Here is a 15,642-nt window from a genome sequence, read left to right as displayed (position 1 = left end):
AGCCTCCCGCAATTGGTACTCTAAATTTCCCACGACCCTCATCCACTACGATTTTCGGCAGTCAGAGGCAGACCACTCTCTATTCACCTTCTCTCAAGACGGTGTATTTCTTGCTGCCCTCGTATATGTCGATGACATGATCCTCGTAACTAATGATTCTCCTTCCTATGCTCAATTTAAGGATTATCTTCACTGATACTTCCGTATTAAGGATCTTGGTCCATTATCATATTTTCTTGGGATAGAAATTAGTCGCAGCAATTCCGGCCTCTTTCTTAATCAACGGAAGGATACTCTAGATATTCTTACTGAAGCCGGTATGCTAGGTTCTCGGCCTGCTTACTACCCTATGGAACAACAACATCGGTTATCTCAGGACAGTGGCGACCCCATTCCCGATCCAGGACTGTATCGTCGTCTTATCGGTCGTCTACTGTATCTCACAATAACCAGGCTTGAACTCGCTTATCCCGTTCACATTTTATCCCAATTTCTACAAGATCCTCGTCAAGATCACTGGCACGCTGCTATGCGAGTACTTCGCTATCTTAAGCAATCTCTAGGACAAGGGAAATTTCTTCGACCCACATCTCTGTCCTTGACGGCTTATTGTGACGCAAATTGGGCTAGTTGTCCCATGACTAGGCGATCTTTAACTGGATATTTCATTACCTTAGGCAGCAGTCCCATCTCCTGGAAGATTAAGAAGCAGATGACGGTCTCCAAATCCTCAGCCGAAGCCAAATATAGAGCCATGGCCGCAACTATCAGTGAACTTTTATGGCTCCGTTCTCTTCTCCAATCCCTTGGCGTTTCCCATGTTGGTCCCATGCGCTTGTTCTGTGATAATCAAGCGGCTCTCCACATTGGCTCAAATCCAGTTTTCCATGAGCGCACTAAACACATTGAAATAGATTGCCATTTCGTCAGGCAACATCTACACTTTGGAGCTGTCGCACCATCCCATGTGTCCACGCGCTTCCAATTAGCGGACATTTTTACTAAGGCACTTGGGCGTGATCAATTCCATTTTCTCCTCAGCAAGTTGGGAATTCGAATCCTCATTCTATGGAGTATTATGGAAAGTTTTTCCTATAAATTTCTGTACATATTTAGCATAGCCTATTTTAGTCATAGTTCTTATTTTCCTTTTATTGATTAAGTCTGAGTTGTATACATACCGATCAATTGAATGACAATTGCAAGCTTTTCAGCCCAATTCCTATCTTCTTTACAGGTTCTCTGTTTGCCTGTAATTTTCTGCTCTCGAGGTCCCACTATCTAGCATCTTGGGCTGCCTGAAAATGGTAAACCTTGATCAAGAAACATCGGACTGTGTGCTTTCGTTTCAAAAATGGACCCCATAAAAGGTTGAAACGATGCTGCAGAGTCTCCTCTTATTGACTAAATAATCGATTTTGAGGTTCAACTGGTGCTAAAGCTGTTGCTGAAGTCTGTATCTTTTGTTATGAGCTTGTGCTTCGTGGTTCTGCTTTTCCTTGGTAAAAGCAAGAAATGGGTAAATCTTTTAGCTTTCTGATAGAACTGTGAGAATTTCTGACGGTGAACTTTTGTAGTTATTTATCATTGTCAGTGACAGTGCATATTCTCCCTCAAAGCGGATTTCTATGGTCTGAGTTCTTAGCATTCTTTGTGTATTGGGTTGTATTGTAGAATGACTACAAGTTTCGGAACAAATTCGGAGTTAGCGACAGGTCTATCGGTTTCAATCAAGTCATCTCCTCAAAAACCTTGGCTCTGCCTGCTCTGTCCCTGTGGAGCATCATTTAGATCCGATAAAAGGAAGTTCCAGCTTCTATCCGTAAATTCTCGCCGAAAAAAATCTAAAGCGTGGACGAGGAGTTTCTCTAATGATTTGGGTGTTGTAAGAGCTGAGATAGACTGTGAGAGTCTTAGCTATAAGAAATCCGGGGTCGATATTGATACTGGATCCGAGCTTGTCAAGAGGATTGATAAGATGGCTCCCGGTATCGGAGGCTTTGGAGGACTCTTTCCTTTTGGTATGGTTTTACCATGATCTGGTTATCCATTATGTTTTTATCATGAATCATTCAAAGATTGTCGGAATGAGGATATAGATTGTGCTGCCTTTTGTTTTTGCATTCTTATTAGTTGAATCTACAGCTTGAATATGATATTCTTTTGTCAAATGAAATCCATTAGGTTTCAAGTTGAAATGCATTAAGGGATCTAGGTCCTAATTACTGGCAGAATGAACTATCCTTTTGCTGAATGAACCCAGGCTCGGTATGCAAGCATTGAAGTTTTACCAAATGGAATTACCCCATGAAAGAGTCTTTGTTTTATGGAAGTTCTGTCCTGAGATGCCTCCATTAATTGTTCATGCTTGTGACGCGGTGTGTCTCAAAACCGTTGTTTTCTTGAAACCTGTGTGGAGCCTGGGGCATTGAAGAATATATATTTTTTAGATTCTTCGTAAATGTATATTATCTGTTTAATCAATTTGTTTTTTTTGTCTGTAACGCTGTCTTTCTAAGTGAGATTTTGTTATTGCTTGGCTCACATTCTTGTTCTATAAGAATGTAAAATTGTGTTTGAAACAGAAGATTGGCGATGAGGCTGAATGGGATCAACATAAAAGAATTGGAATTTTTCTCTTTCATGTGTGGTGACTTGGTTCCATTCTTTGTAGCAGCATGACCAAAGAGTACCTTTATTTTGTGATTTGAGCTTTCGATTTGCTCACGAAGTCTTTCATGGACAGGGGATTCTTGCCTTGTTGCCGGAACAGATGGGGTGGGGACTAAACTGAAACTCGCTTTTGAGATGGGAATCCACGAAACTATTGGAATTGATCTGGTAAATACCTGACGCCTTCTACTTTCCCTCTTATTCAACTTATTAACTTGTAATTCTCCTTTTTGTTCTAGGTTGCTATGAGTGTGAATGATATTGTCACTTCTGGAGCGAAACCGTTGTTTTTCCTCGATTACTTTGCAATGAGCCGTCTTGATGTTGACCTTGCTGAAAAGGTATGAGTCATATCAACAGTAATTTTAGTGCTTTTAGTTTTTGAGGATGGGAGAACAACTTCTCGTACTTTTCTTGAAGACCTCAAAATCAATAGAAAGGTGCTAGCAAGCACATTCTGGCTCTATGTAACATGTTTCTCAAGAAAGTAGAAAAGGCAATCTTGTACTATCTTATACTAGGTAATGCAGAGCGCTTTTTCTCAGGGTAGTTTCTCCATCTTTGTGTTTACGCAGGTAATAAAAGGCATAGCAGATGGGTGTCAACGATCGGACTGTGTCCTATTAGGAGGAGAGGTATCTTCAAACTTCTGTTTGTCACCTACTTAGTAAGTTCGCCAATATATGTCCAGCAGACCAGTGTAATTCGCTACACAATCGAGTACAATTTACTGTCATGCCTACTGTGGAACAGTGGACATTTTTCGTGCGACGGGGGTTGAGTCTAAATTAAAGAGACCAATTTCAATATTGCAAAAAGCCTAAGGGTAGGAAGGAGCTTTAACTGGATTTTTTTGGTTCTCAGTCACATGAGAGTGTTTAATCAACTCTTCTTCTAGACCGCAGAAATGCCCGACTTCTACAAAGAGGGCGAATATGATCTGAGTGGATTTGCAGTGGGCAGTGTGGAGAAAGGTTCAGTCATAGATGGAAAAAGCATTGTAGCTGGTGATATTCTTATTGGCTTGCCATCAAGCGGAGTTCATTCGAATGGCTTCTCACTCATAAGAAGGTATATGACGCTCTAATCCCTCCAAACAAGGCCCTGTCAACATAACCATTTTTTTTTTCCCTTCTCTTTTTTAAATAAAATTTATTTATTTATTTATTTATTTTGAATTTTTACAGAGTAATTGCTCAAAGCGATCTTTCATTGAGGGATCCGCTTCCAGGTGAGGATGTTACAGTAGGCGAGGCTCTCATGGTGCCAACTGTTATATATGTTAAGCAGGTTCTCCCTTTCCTCTGTCTCTTTTCAATTTCCTCATGGCAGAGTTCACAGCATCGTTATATGGATAAATCTTATTGTTGTTTCACATAAAATTAGGTTCTTGACCTTATCAGCAAGGGAGGGGTGAAAGGAATTGCCCACATCACGGGTGCTGGTTTTACTGATAATATACCTCGGGTGTTCCCTGATGGTCTTGGCGCTGTTATTCATACGGATTCTTGGCCAGTTCCTAGTCTGTTCAAATGGATCCAAGAGGTAAGAGGAAGCCAACTCACTTCTTAGTCATCTTAGACATTACAGTTGTGTGATGTAGACGAAAACGATATTCATTAATGAGAATTCGTGGTGAGGAAATTGAGTGAATGGGAACTTGGGGAATAGACTCAAAACCTGGCCTAACACAATGTTACTGCCAAACGAGGGTTCAGCTCATAATCACGTTATCTTGAGGAAAATACAAGAACTATATCGAAATTAAAATATACTGATATTTTCCTGTGCACAGTGAACTGGCTGGGTCAGGCTTGTTATCTGTTAAACTGGTCAGTTCTTACATGTAAACAGGTTCATATCTATTTTCTTCGGTTGCCAAGAACAGCATAAAGACTTCCAACTTTACCCTGCTGATCATTGACACTCTGTTTCGCCAATCCAGTCCAATTATAATAAGCAAAAAACTTGATCTAAATTTAGATGAAGGAACTACATTTTCATCTTTTTGCACAATGATTTCGAAGTTTGTTTTCCTTTCAGGAGGGAAATATTGAAGATTCAGAGATGAGGTGGACATTCAACATGGGCATCGGGATGGTCCTGGTAGTTAGCCCCGAGGCAGCCCATCGGACACTCGGTGATGAGGGAACGATAGCTTATCGGATCGGAGAGGTTGTGAGTGGGGAAGGAGTAAGCTATTGTTAGTAGGAAGGAACAAGTTTATTAATTTTCTGAATCCAATATTTCTGTTTTTCGGTAATGAGATGAAGATGAACCATCCGTGGCTCCTTGTATTCGTACACACGACTTCGGATCGATTTTGTTTCTCCTAGAAAGGTGAGATGAACATTATACGTGGTCTTGAACATGATGGTTTTTAACCAAACCTGGTTTATGCAATTTCTTTCTTCCAAAATGATAAGAATTGTCCATCACATCATACGCCTTCACCACAAAACATATCATCTGTAAACACTCTTTTCAATATGAACTCTCCGGTATTTACACGAGTACCGCAGAGGCTCAATGTCTACAAAATGGTACAGCGAGAAGGGCAAAAAGGATCGATTGGGCAGGGATCGATTTCTATGAGACAACTTGGATGTCTTTAACTGGGTTTTTGGATGGCCGGTCACGATGTCATTGGTTGTACTGTGAGTACGAGATTTGTCACTGAAGCTTCAACTGCTCATAGAACTTGGCAATAAACTCCTCGGCTCTGAGGTCGATCCCTTCTCCCTCCTCTGCCTCGTTGCTCTGCTCATACTCAAGCCTTCCATCTTCAATGAAGCTCTTCCTCTCGCTATCATAGGATCCATCGACACCATCTCCATCGAAATCATAATCGAAGTCGATCTGAGGGTTGATGCAGGGGATGTAGGGCATGAGGAACCGCATGGAGCCGGGTCGGTGCATCTTGACACAAACCACGGGGGTCTTATCGAACGAGAGCTCGAGCTCCCCCACGTACCCGATCTGGTCTTTCCTAGGATTACTGACGCATGCGATGTTCTTGAGGAATTTATGCATGACCTGGAGGTCCACCATGAGGCGCCTCCGGAAGAGGCCGCCCTTCCGGGCCCACAGAAGCGTGAGCTGCAGGAGTCTCCACGCTTTGCGACTTACGTTCGAGCTCTTCTTCGGCATTCTGACTCGGGAAGCGAGGAGACAAAAGTTCCGGAGAGGTAGTTTTCTCTTAGAAAGCTTTTGAGAGTTGGGTGAGTGATAGAGAGAAGAGTGAAGAAGTTCACATATATATATACACAAAGCGAAGTGAAAGTGGAAGGCGCTTCGAGGCCTACGCGGGAAGGGAAGGGGAAAAGACAGAGAAGGCAGTTGAGGTTTTTTTGTTGTTTTCTTTTTTTGGTTGGGAAAGTTTTAAGAATTAGAAATTGGGCGGGGGAGGACCACACACGGCTTACGTTACCTCGTAAAGAATAAATATGAAAATATCTCGATAATATTTTTCGTAAACTGATAAGTTTCATTGATAGTATAAAATAAATATGTATCACCTCGTAATATGAATAATTTGAAAATTCTTACATTATGTTTATATTTTAATGTGAATTTAGGATCTAACGAACCAAATAAAGTGTATTAGTTGATCTCATGCTCATCTGGTGGGAAGCAATGGCTTCCACTAGATCAGTCCTTGGCTTCTTATGGTTTTGGATTTATGATTTTAGGATGCTTAGGTATTTCCAGTGGGTTTGTACTGCGGATTGAGATTAAGAGATATCTCTTCTACATCACTCCTTGGCTTCTTATGGTTTTGGATTTATGATTTTAGGATGCTTAGGTATTTCCAGTGGGTTTGTACTGCGGATTGAGATTAAGAGATATCTCTTCAATGAAGATGAGCATGAGATCAACTAATACACTTTATTTGGTTCGTTAGATCCTAAATTCACATTAAAATATAAACATAATGTAAGAATTTTCAAATTATTCATATTACGAGGTGATACATATTTATTTTATACTATCAACGAAACTTATCAGTTTATGAAAAATATTATCGAGATATTTTCATATTTATTCTTTACAAGGTAATTAGCTTTGTTTGGAAATGGAGTTGAGTTAAACTCAACTCCATTCCAACTATGTATATATATATATTTAATTGGATTGTAATAATAAGGTGGATGGAGAAAATAAAAAAAAGTAATGATTGTGTTATTGAATTATAAAAAAATGAAAAAAAATTAATAAATAGTTGAGAGAAAGTAATGATTGTACTATTGAATTGTGGAAAAAATAATGAATAGTTGAGAAAATTTAGTATTCAAAATTGAATTGAATGATAATTAAGATAAAAAAATTAAAAAAAAGTGAAAAAATAATAATTGTGTTGTTGAATTAAAAATAAATGGAGTTAAAGTAGAGTAGAGTAAAAAAAATTACTCTAAAATCAAACAATGCTGAAAAACTAATAATTGAAGAAGTACGGATCATCGTATGACTATGAATGACCAAAAAGGTTCTCATTTACTGGCAGACGGAAATATCCTATATTTGTCTCATTGGTAAAATATTTGGAAGAAGAGTTCAATCAGTAATTAACAATAATGTCCTAATCGTCAATGTCTTGATTGGATGACAACCATATATAATGCGTCCCGCCTGCGCCGTACGTTTTGGTTGTTAATGTTCTTGATCAAGCTGCACCTCGTACACACACCTTGCACCTTATCGGCTATCGGCACACGAATTTCTTCAGCATTTTAATTCACGCAATCTTCTATAAGCATAAAAATTTCTTCACGTCATTACCTTTCGAATCCCATAAAGCAAAACGATACGACTTTCACATAAAAAAAATCATGGAGCCGGATCAATATTAAGCTGACATTTCCTATATATGGCTTTCATGAATTGGGTCCTAATCCAAGTTATCACAAACAAAACCAAGAGTACGTCCACATTAACTTCCAAGAAGATGGAATATCTAACTGATGTTCCGGTTACCTTTTTGGAATTATTTATGCACGTAACAAGAAGGAACTTATCCATATATAAATTATTATATATAAAGGAATAAAACAATGAATGCCTGCATGTCAGGCCAAAATTTTCATGTGAAAGCACAATATACTATATCCTAATTAATGGTGACGATCTTTCATCGAGGGATAGACAGAAATAGACAGTAGTAGTTAGTTCCATGATAGGGACCTGCAAATGTATCAGTATCACATCTAATAAGTTGACGGAGACTGTCGTATAAACCGTGTACTGATAGGCAGCGGCTTATATTTATATTATTTCTTAATTTATTTTTAAGGAGTTGGAATCGGAGTATCTTCAGCAGAATTTTGATAGGTCTCTGACATGAAAATATTATATGTCGAGTCGAATATGAAATTACTTCAGGGTCAGCGCGGGCAAAGAGCATAGAACATCTCCTTAATATAATGTGCATGAAATGACTTGGATACCACTCAGAAGTTCCGCTACGTACTGCATTTCTTAGGTTGTAAGAAGGGGTGTTCGGGTCCGGGTATCCTATGTTTTTTACGATACTCAAACTCTACCATGTAAGAAACATGTTCAAAGATTTTGGAACCAGACCCTACCATGTTGAGTCTTGGAACAAGAATCTATCCGGAACATGTATTATACCATAGGTTTCGAATATCCTGTTAGAACCTGTAAATTTTTTTATCTCTTTAAATAAAACAAAAAATGTCTCATCCATAATCAGTAATTATGTAAAACAGAATGTCCACATAGATTTAAATTAATCAACAATATATTTACAACAAAGAGTAATATGTCTTATCAATCCATCCACAAAACTAAACATCCGTAATATGATCGGGCCTCACCGAGGACGCACCTATTATCGTCAAATCAAAGTTGTCGACGATAAGCAATGCGAAGCTTCCACTGAGAGAGAGAGAGAGAGAGAGAGAGAGACGCAGAGGGGAAGAGGGTAAAGGAAAATGGAGAAATATATCAGAATATAACTATGAGAAATTATTATCGAGTTCGAGTACCGGTTTTGGTTCCAGTTCTAGATACCATATATGCAACATGCTCCTAATTTTAATACATGGACCCTACTCTATTTTCAATACGAGCTATCCAGACCCTGTCATAACGGGTAGGTTCGAACCGGTTCTGGGTACATCCGATATCCGTGCACACCTTTAGTTGTAAGGGACCTAAATGGTGATAGAAGAGTAAGAAAAGTAAAATAAAAGGATGTGAAAATTTTATTGCTGAAAATCTATATTGAAATTTCTTAATTTCGAGTCAGCTTGTAATATTACACTAAAGTACCAGGAATATGCCAAGGGGGCGGTGTGCAATACCCTAAAACCATGCAAATGAAGATATATCAAATTTAAAGATATATTACTAATTAAAAGAAATTGTAGTTGGTAGTACAGTTACGTCCGCTTTCGCTTTGTAACTAAGACGTTTCAAATTTGGTATTCATTGGGATTATCCGTATCCGTTTATTAACTATTAAGATTTTTATTTTATTAAATTAGATCCACGTGCCCTATTGGAACTGAAAAAAAATAATATATATATATATATATATATATTACTGCCTAATATATAAAAGATCCCATGAGTATAAAAGTTTTTCCATAATTGGTAGATCTTGTCAATCAAGTATTTCTGTCTTTATTCACCCAAAAAGAAAAAAATATTTCTCGTCTCTATTTCAAATAGAGGGACAAATTTTTTAGACGGATATTTATGTCTTTATTTAAAAATAGAGATAAAATTTTATTTATAAAAGACAGATGTCTCTATAAACGTGATTCATGTAGTTTCTTAAGGAGCAGGTGATAACTGAATTGCATCCATATCAAAATCATCGTCAAATTATATAAGAACACTTTGAACTCAATATGATGAATTCTCAGTATATACAATATAGTACCGCAAAGAAACAATGTCTACAAAACTATATCACCGAAAGAGTTAAAAGTATCGACAGGCCAGGACCCGAACATGAATGTACGTATGATGAGCTAGCACAATGCATTTTCCGGGATTTGGATGATCAGTGACAATTCTCATTGATTGTATTGCAAGTATGAGATCTGCCTTTGAAGCTTCATCTGCTCGTAGAACTTGGCAATGAACTCCTCGGCTCTGAGGTCAATATCTTCGCCTTCATCGTTCTCCTCATAATCAAACCCTCCATCTTCAATGAAGCTTTTCCTCACACTATCGCATGATTCACACCCATAAGCAACATCAGCGCCGCCCTCTTCATCAAAATCATAATCGAATTCAATTTGAGGATTAATGCAGGGGATGCGGGGCACGAGGAACCGCATAGAGTGGGGCCGGTGCATCTGAACGTGGACCACGGGAGTCTTATCAAAAGAGAGCTCATACTCCCTTATGTAACCGATCTGGTCATTCCTCCGACGGCTGTTGATGTGTCCGATGTTCTTCAGGAACTTAGGCACGAGCTGGAGCTCCACCATGAGCCGCCTCCTGAAGACCCCGCCCTTCCGGGCCCAGAACAGTATGACCCGCAGCAGGCTCCACACCTTCCGTCCGGCATTCGAGCTCTTTCTCGGCATTGTCGTCAGTCAAGTGCGTAGAGTAGAGAAGGAAGCTAGGCTGTCGGCAAAATTGTTTGCAATGGAAGTCTTTCTTTTATTGGATAAACTGCAATGGAAGATTTATATGAAGAAGAGAAGGGAGGAGATGTCTATATATATATGAGTGATGGGGTGAAAAGGAAGATTGTGGGAGACGCGAGGGAAGGAATAGGGACAGAGAGAGGACAGTTAAGCGATGCGTGTGAAAACTGGGAAAATGGGCGGCGGACTATTAATTATTACACTGTTTCGGTGGACACACGGTTTAACAACGCGGCTGGCCAAATGATTAACGATCACTGTACTTGTCTATGTATCCGTGGACAAAATATTGTTTCCCATATATTGATAAGAAAGGACTGGAGTATTTGAGTGATTCATATATATGAAGAAGGAAATTCATGTGCACATTGATTGGTATGGAATTCCTTGCAAATATTTTTGGATACACACTTCTTTTATCAACCGTCGACTAGTCTAGGAGCGTCATTATTTAGCAATATTAATGGGGTTTTCGTGCCCCATCCTTGTCTTTCTTAATTTTTATTTTGTATCGGCCTGTTCTCTTACTATCGAAAAAATATGAAATATTTTAGAGAAATATATTAGGATATTTTTGAAAATATTGTTTAGTTATTTTACATGGGATCTTTTATGGTTGTTAAAAGTGCCTCACAAGTCACAAAGTCAAGCTGTCCCCCCAAAAAAGAGAAAAGCAATCTCCTTTTTTTGGGTAAAAAACATTTTCTATTTATTTATTGCGATTATAAGGGTTTTAATTAATAGCTGTTGGAGATCCTCCAATATCTTGTCTTCCAGCAGTAACAGAGAACTTTTTCTCTTTTTTCTTGTTTCCCATTTGGAATTTTTGTCCAATGTGATGTTCTAAGATGCCCAAAACACTAGATTTGAATAAAAAATAAAATCAATTACCAGGTAAAACTCTCACTAAACAAATTAAGAAGGATTCACTAGATAATAAACATAAATTGAAGAGATCTCTCTTAATCTCAGTCCGCAGTACAAACCCACTCGAAGTACCTAAGCATAATAAAATCATAAATTCAAAACCATAAGAAGCCAAGGACTGATCTAGCGGAAGCCATGGCTTCCCACAAGATGAGCATGATGTCAACTAATATACTTTCTTTGGCTCATTAGATCCTAAATTCACATTAAAATGTAAACATAATGTAAGAATTTTCAAATTATTCATGTTACGAGTTGATACATATTTATTTTATACTGCCAAAATTAAACTTATCAGTTTATGAAAAATATTAGGGGTTATTACACTAGTATCACACGTTTCTCAAATCTATCACATTGTCTAGAAATTTTTCAAAAGTCTCATGGTTTATATTTGGTTCCAAATCTATCGTAGCGTTAATTTTTCAGTCAACATTTAATGGTGTTGCTGACGTGAAACATAAGTGGGTCCATTCTTGCTACTGTGGCCTTTTATCGGGGATAGGTTTGAGAAAAAAATTAAAATTATAGGATATATTTGAGAAAAAAAACTAAAATCATGGAATAGGTTTGTAGCCTACTTACGTTTCATTAATGAATAAATTGATGACAAAACAGATTTGGAACAAGATATAAATCATAGACCTTTTGGAAAATTTTTAAATCATGTAATAGATTTTACAAAATGGTAAAATCATATGATATATGACGTAATAATCCTAAAATATTATCGAGATATTCTCATATTTATTCTTTATAGGGGTAACTCAATCACTAATAATTGAAGGAGTATGGATCATCGTATGACTATGAATGACCAAAGAGGTTCTCATTTGCTGGCAGACGGAAACATCCTATATTTGTCTCATTGGTGAAATATTTGAATGAAGAGTTCAATCATTAATTAACAATAATGTCCTAATCGTCAATCTTTTGGTTGGATGACAACTTTTTTTGACAACTACATGCATGTATAATGCGTCCCGCCTGCTACGTACGTTTTGGTTGTTACTGTTCTTGATCAAGCTGCACCTGGTACGTACACCTTGCACCCTATCAGCTATCGGCACACAAATTTCTTCAACATTTTAATTTACGCAAAACAATATGATTTTCGCATAAAAAAATTTTTCATCGCACCAGATCAATATTAAGCTGACATTTCCTATATATATCTTTCATGAATTGGGTCCTAATCTAAGTTATCACAAACCAAACCAAGAGTATGTTGACATTAACCACCAAAAAGATCGAAGATCCGACTGATGTTCCGATTACCTTTTTGGAATTATTTATATACGTAACAAGAAGGAACTTATACATATATAAATTATTATATATGAAGGAATAAACAACATATGCCAGCATGTCAGGCCAAAATTTTCATGTGAAAGCACAATATTCTATATCCTAATTAATGGTGACGATCTTTCATCGAGGGAGAGACGGAAGGAGACAGTAGTAGTTAGTTCCATGAAAGGGACCTGCAAATGTATTACATGTAATAAGTTGACGGAGACTGTCGTATAAACCGTGTACTGAAAATTTTCTTAATAATATATAGGGAAAATAACCCATATAGCACAATTTTTTACCTTATTTTCACTTCTTAGTATGTTTTTAAAAGTTATCACGATCTAGCACGAATCACCATTTTATTCCCGGATCTAACACATTGTTAAACTCCGTCTAAAAACCATTAAACACCGTTAGACGGAGTTTAACAGTGTGCTAAATCCGAGAATACAATAGTGATTCGTGCTAGATCGTGACAACTTTTAAAAACGTGCTAGGAAGTGAAAATAAGGTAAAAACTGTGCTACATGGAGCTATTTCCTCTTAAAAAAATATTTACCACTTTTTTTGGTGTTATGATTTTGATAGTTTTTGTGAACCGTACGATCTCAAAACAAGGTGAAACTTTTACCCTATGTTCCTGATGTTATTATAAAGCTCTACACAAATGTTTAGATTTTTCTGGATGGTGAATATTCATATAAAAAATATTTACCTCTTTTTTTTGTGTTGTGATTTAGATAGCTTTTGTGAATCGTCCGATCTCAAAACAAGATGAAACTTTTACCCTATATTCCTAATATTATTATAAAGCTCCACACAAAATTTCAAATTTTTCTAAGAGGTGAATTTTCAAATAAAAAATAATTACTCTTCTTTTCGGTGCTCTAATTTTGATAGTTTTTGTAAACCGTCCGATCTCCAAACTAAATGAAAATTTTCCCCGTGTTCCTAATATTATTATAAAGCTCCTCACAGATTTTCAGATTTTTCTGGGCAGTTAATTTTCAGATAAAATATATTTACCTATCTTTTCGATGTTCCGATTTTGATAGTTTTTGTGAATCGCCCGACCTCAAAACGAGATGAAACTCTTACCCCATGTTCCTGATATTAATATAAAGCTCCACACAAATTTTCATATTTTTCTGGGTGGTGAATCTTCAAATAAAAAATATTTACCCTTTTTTTCGGTGTTGTGATTTAGATAACTTTTGTGAATCGTCCGATCTCAAAACGAAGTGAAACTTTTACCCCACATTTCTTATATTATTATAAAGTCCTGTACAAAATTTCAAAGTTTTTTGAACGGTGAATCTTCAGATAAAAAATAATTACCATTCTTTTCGGTACTTTGATTTTGATAGTTTTTGTGAACCGCCCGATCTCAAAACGAGATGAAACTTTTTTCCCATGTTCCTAACTTTATTATAAAGCTCCTCAAAGATTTTCATATTTTTATGGGCTGTGAATTTTCAGATAAAATATATTTACCTATCTTTTCGGTATTCCGATTTTGATTTTTTTGTGAATCACCCAATCTCAAAACGAGATGAAACTTTTTCTGCCATGTTTCTGATATTATTATAAAGGTCCACACAGATTTTCAGATTTTTCTGAGCGGTGAATCTTCAGATAAAAAATATTTACCCTTTTTTTTTGTATTCTGATTTTGATAGTTTTTTGTGAACCATCCGATCTAAAAAATAGCTTAAACTTTTAACCCATATTCCTGATATTATTATAAAGCTCCACACTAATTTTTAGATTTTTCTAGGCGGTGAATCTTCAAATAAAAAAAGGGAAAAATAGTCTCATATAGCACAGTTTTACCTTATTTTCACTTCCTAGCGCGTTTTTAAAAGTTGTCACGATCTAGCACGAATCACCATTTTACTCCCTGATCTAGCACACCGTTACACTTCGTCTAACGGTGTTTAATGGTTTTTAGACAGAGTTTAACGGTGTGCTAGATCCGGGAATAAAATGGTGATTCGTGCTAGATCGTGACAACTTTTAAAAATGTGCTAGAAAGTGAAAATAAGGTAAAAACTGTGTTATATGGGGCTATTTTCCCTAATATATATAAGTAAGCAACGGCTTCGTCTTATATTTATTTTATTTCATAATTTATTTTTTAAGGAGTCGGAATCGGAGTATCTTCAGCAGAATTTCTATAGGTCTCTGACATCAAAATATTATATGCCGAGTCGAATATGAATTTACTTCAGGGTCAGCGCGGGGAAAGAACATAGAACATCTCCTTAATATAATGTCCATGAAATGACTTGGATACCATCCAGAAGTTCCGCGACATACTGCACTTCTTAGGTTGTAAGGGACCTAAATGGCAATAGAAGAGTAAGAAAAGTAAAATAAAATAGCATGAAAATTCTATTGGCAAAAATCTATATTGAAATATCTTAGTTTTGAGTTTGCTTGTATCATTACATTGAAATACCATGAATACGCCAAGGGGGCGGTGTGCAATCCCCTAAAATACTGGGTGTAGTGCAGTGGCTAATACGTTCACCTGGTAACCTAGAGATTTCGAGTTCGATTTTCATCAGTGGAACTACCTGTGTCCCTTTATTTAGATTTCCTTTATATTTCCTTATACCAGGCCATGAACCTCTTATTTTAACCAAAAAAAAAACACTGCAAATGAAGATATATCAAATTTAAAGATATATTACTAATTAAAAGAAATTGTAGCTTGTAGTGTAGTTATGCACGCTCTCAATTAGTAATGAAGAGATTTTAGATTTGATATTCACTGGGACCATCCGTACCCGTTTATTAACTATTATGATTTCTATTTCATTATATTAAGCTCATATGTCTCCCTTGTAACTTAAAAAAATATATATTACTACCTAATATATAAAAGATCCCATGAGTATAAAAGTTTTCCCATAATTGGTAGATTTTCTCAATCAAGTATTCTGTCTCTATTCACCCAAAAAAAAAATTGTCCTATCTCTATTTCAAATAGAGAGACAGATTTTTTAGACGGAAATTTATGTCTTTATTTAAAAATAGAGATAATTTTTCTTCATAAAGACAGATGTCTCTATAAACGTGATTCCTGTAGTTTATTAGGGAACGGGTGATAACTGAA

The 15,642-nt window shown here is 36.7% G+C and overlaps 3 protein-coding genes across 5 annotated transcripts; 1 reads left to right on the top strand and 2 right to left on the bottom strand.

Annotated features, from left to right (window-relative positions):
- The first annotated feature begins 1,276 nt into the window (after positions 1–1,276).
- LOC116210040 (phosphoribosylformylglycinamidine cyclo-ligase, chloroplastic-like) lies at positions 1,277–5,028 on the top strand. Of its 3 annotated transcripts, none has more exons than XM_031543834.1 (9): positions 1,277–1,502; positions 1,675–2,021; positions 2,747–2,841; positions 2,913–3,014; positions 3,249–3,308; positions 3,572–3,744; positions 3,861–3,963; positions 4,060–4,218; positions 4,717–5,028. In XM_031543834.1, the coding sequence occupies exons 2-9, from the start codon at positions 1,676–1,678 to the stop codon at positions 4,879–4,881; spliced, it is 1,203 nt and encodes a 400-aa protein (XP_031399694.1). In that variant the 5' UTR covers positions 1,277–1,502; position 1,675; the 3' UTR covers positions 4,882–5,028. The 3 variants fall into 3 exon arrangements, with proteins under 3 accessions (XP_031399694.1, XP_031399692.1, XP_031399693.1); XM_031543832.1 differs by having other exon boundaries at positions 1,277–1,519; XM_031543833.1 differs by lacking the exon at positions 1,277–1,502 and having other exon boundaries at positions 1,603–2,021.
- A 318-nt stretch (positions 5,029–5,346) lies between these two features.
- Positions 5,347–5,823, bottom strand: LOC116212208. Its single transcript, XM_031546777.1, has one exon. It carries the CDS (start codon positions 5,821–5,823, stop codon positions 5,347–5,349), a length of 477 nt encoding a protein of 158 aa, XP_031402637.1.
- A 3,641-nt stretch (positions 5,824–9,464) lies between these two features.
- Positions 9,465–10,350, bottom strand: LOC116210310. The gene has a single exon (XM_031544170.1). The coding sequence runs from the start codon at positions 10,233–10,235 to the stop codon at positions 9,717–9,719; it is 519 nt and encodes a 172-aa protein (XP_031400030.1). The 5' UTR covers positions 10,236–10,350; the 3' UTR covers positions 9,465–9,716.
- Between the last annotated feature and the right edge of the window lie 5,292 nt (positions 10,351–15,642).

The sequence above is a fragment of the Punica granatum genome, chromosome 6 (genome assembly GCF_007655135.1).
Source record: "Punica granatum isolate Tunisia-2019 chromosome 6, ASM765513v2, whole genome shotgun sequence".
Lineage (NCBI taxonomy): Eukaryota > Viridiplantae > Streptophyta > Magnoliopsida > Myrtales > Lythraceae > Punica > Punica granatum.
This window is presented reverse-complemented; position numbering and strand designations above follow the sequence as displayed.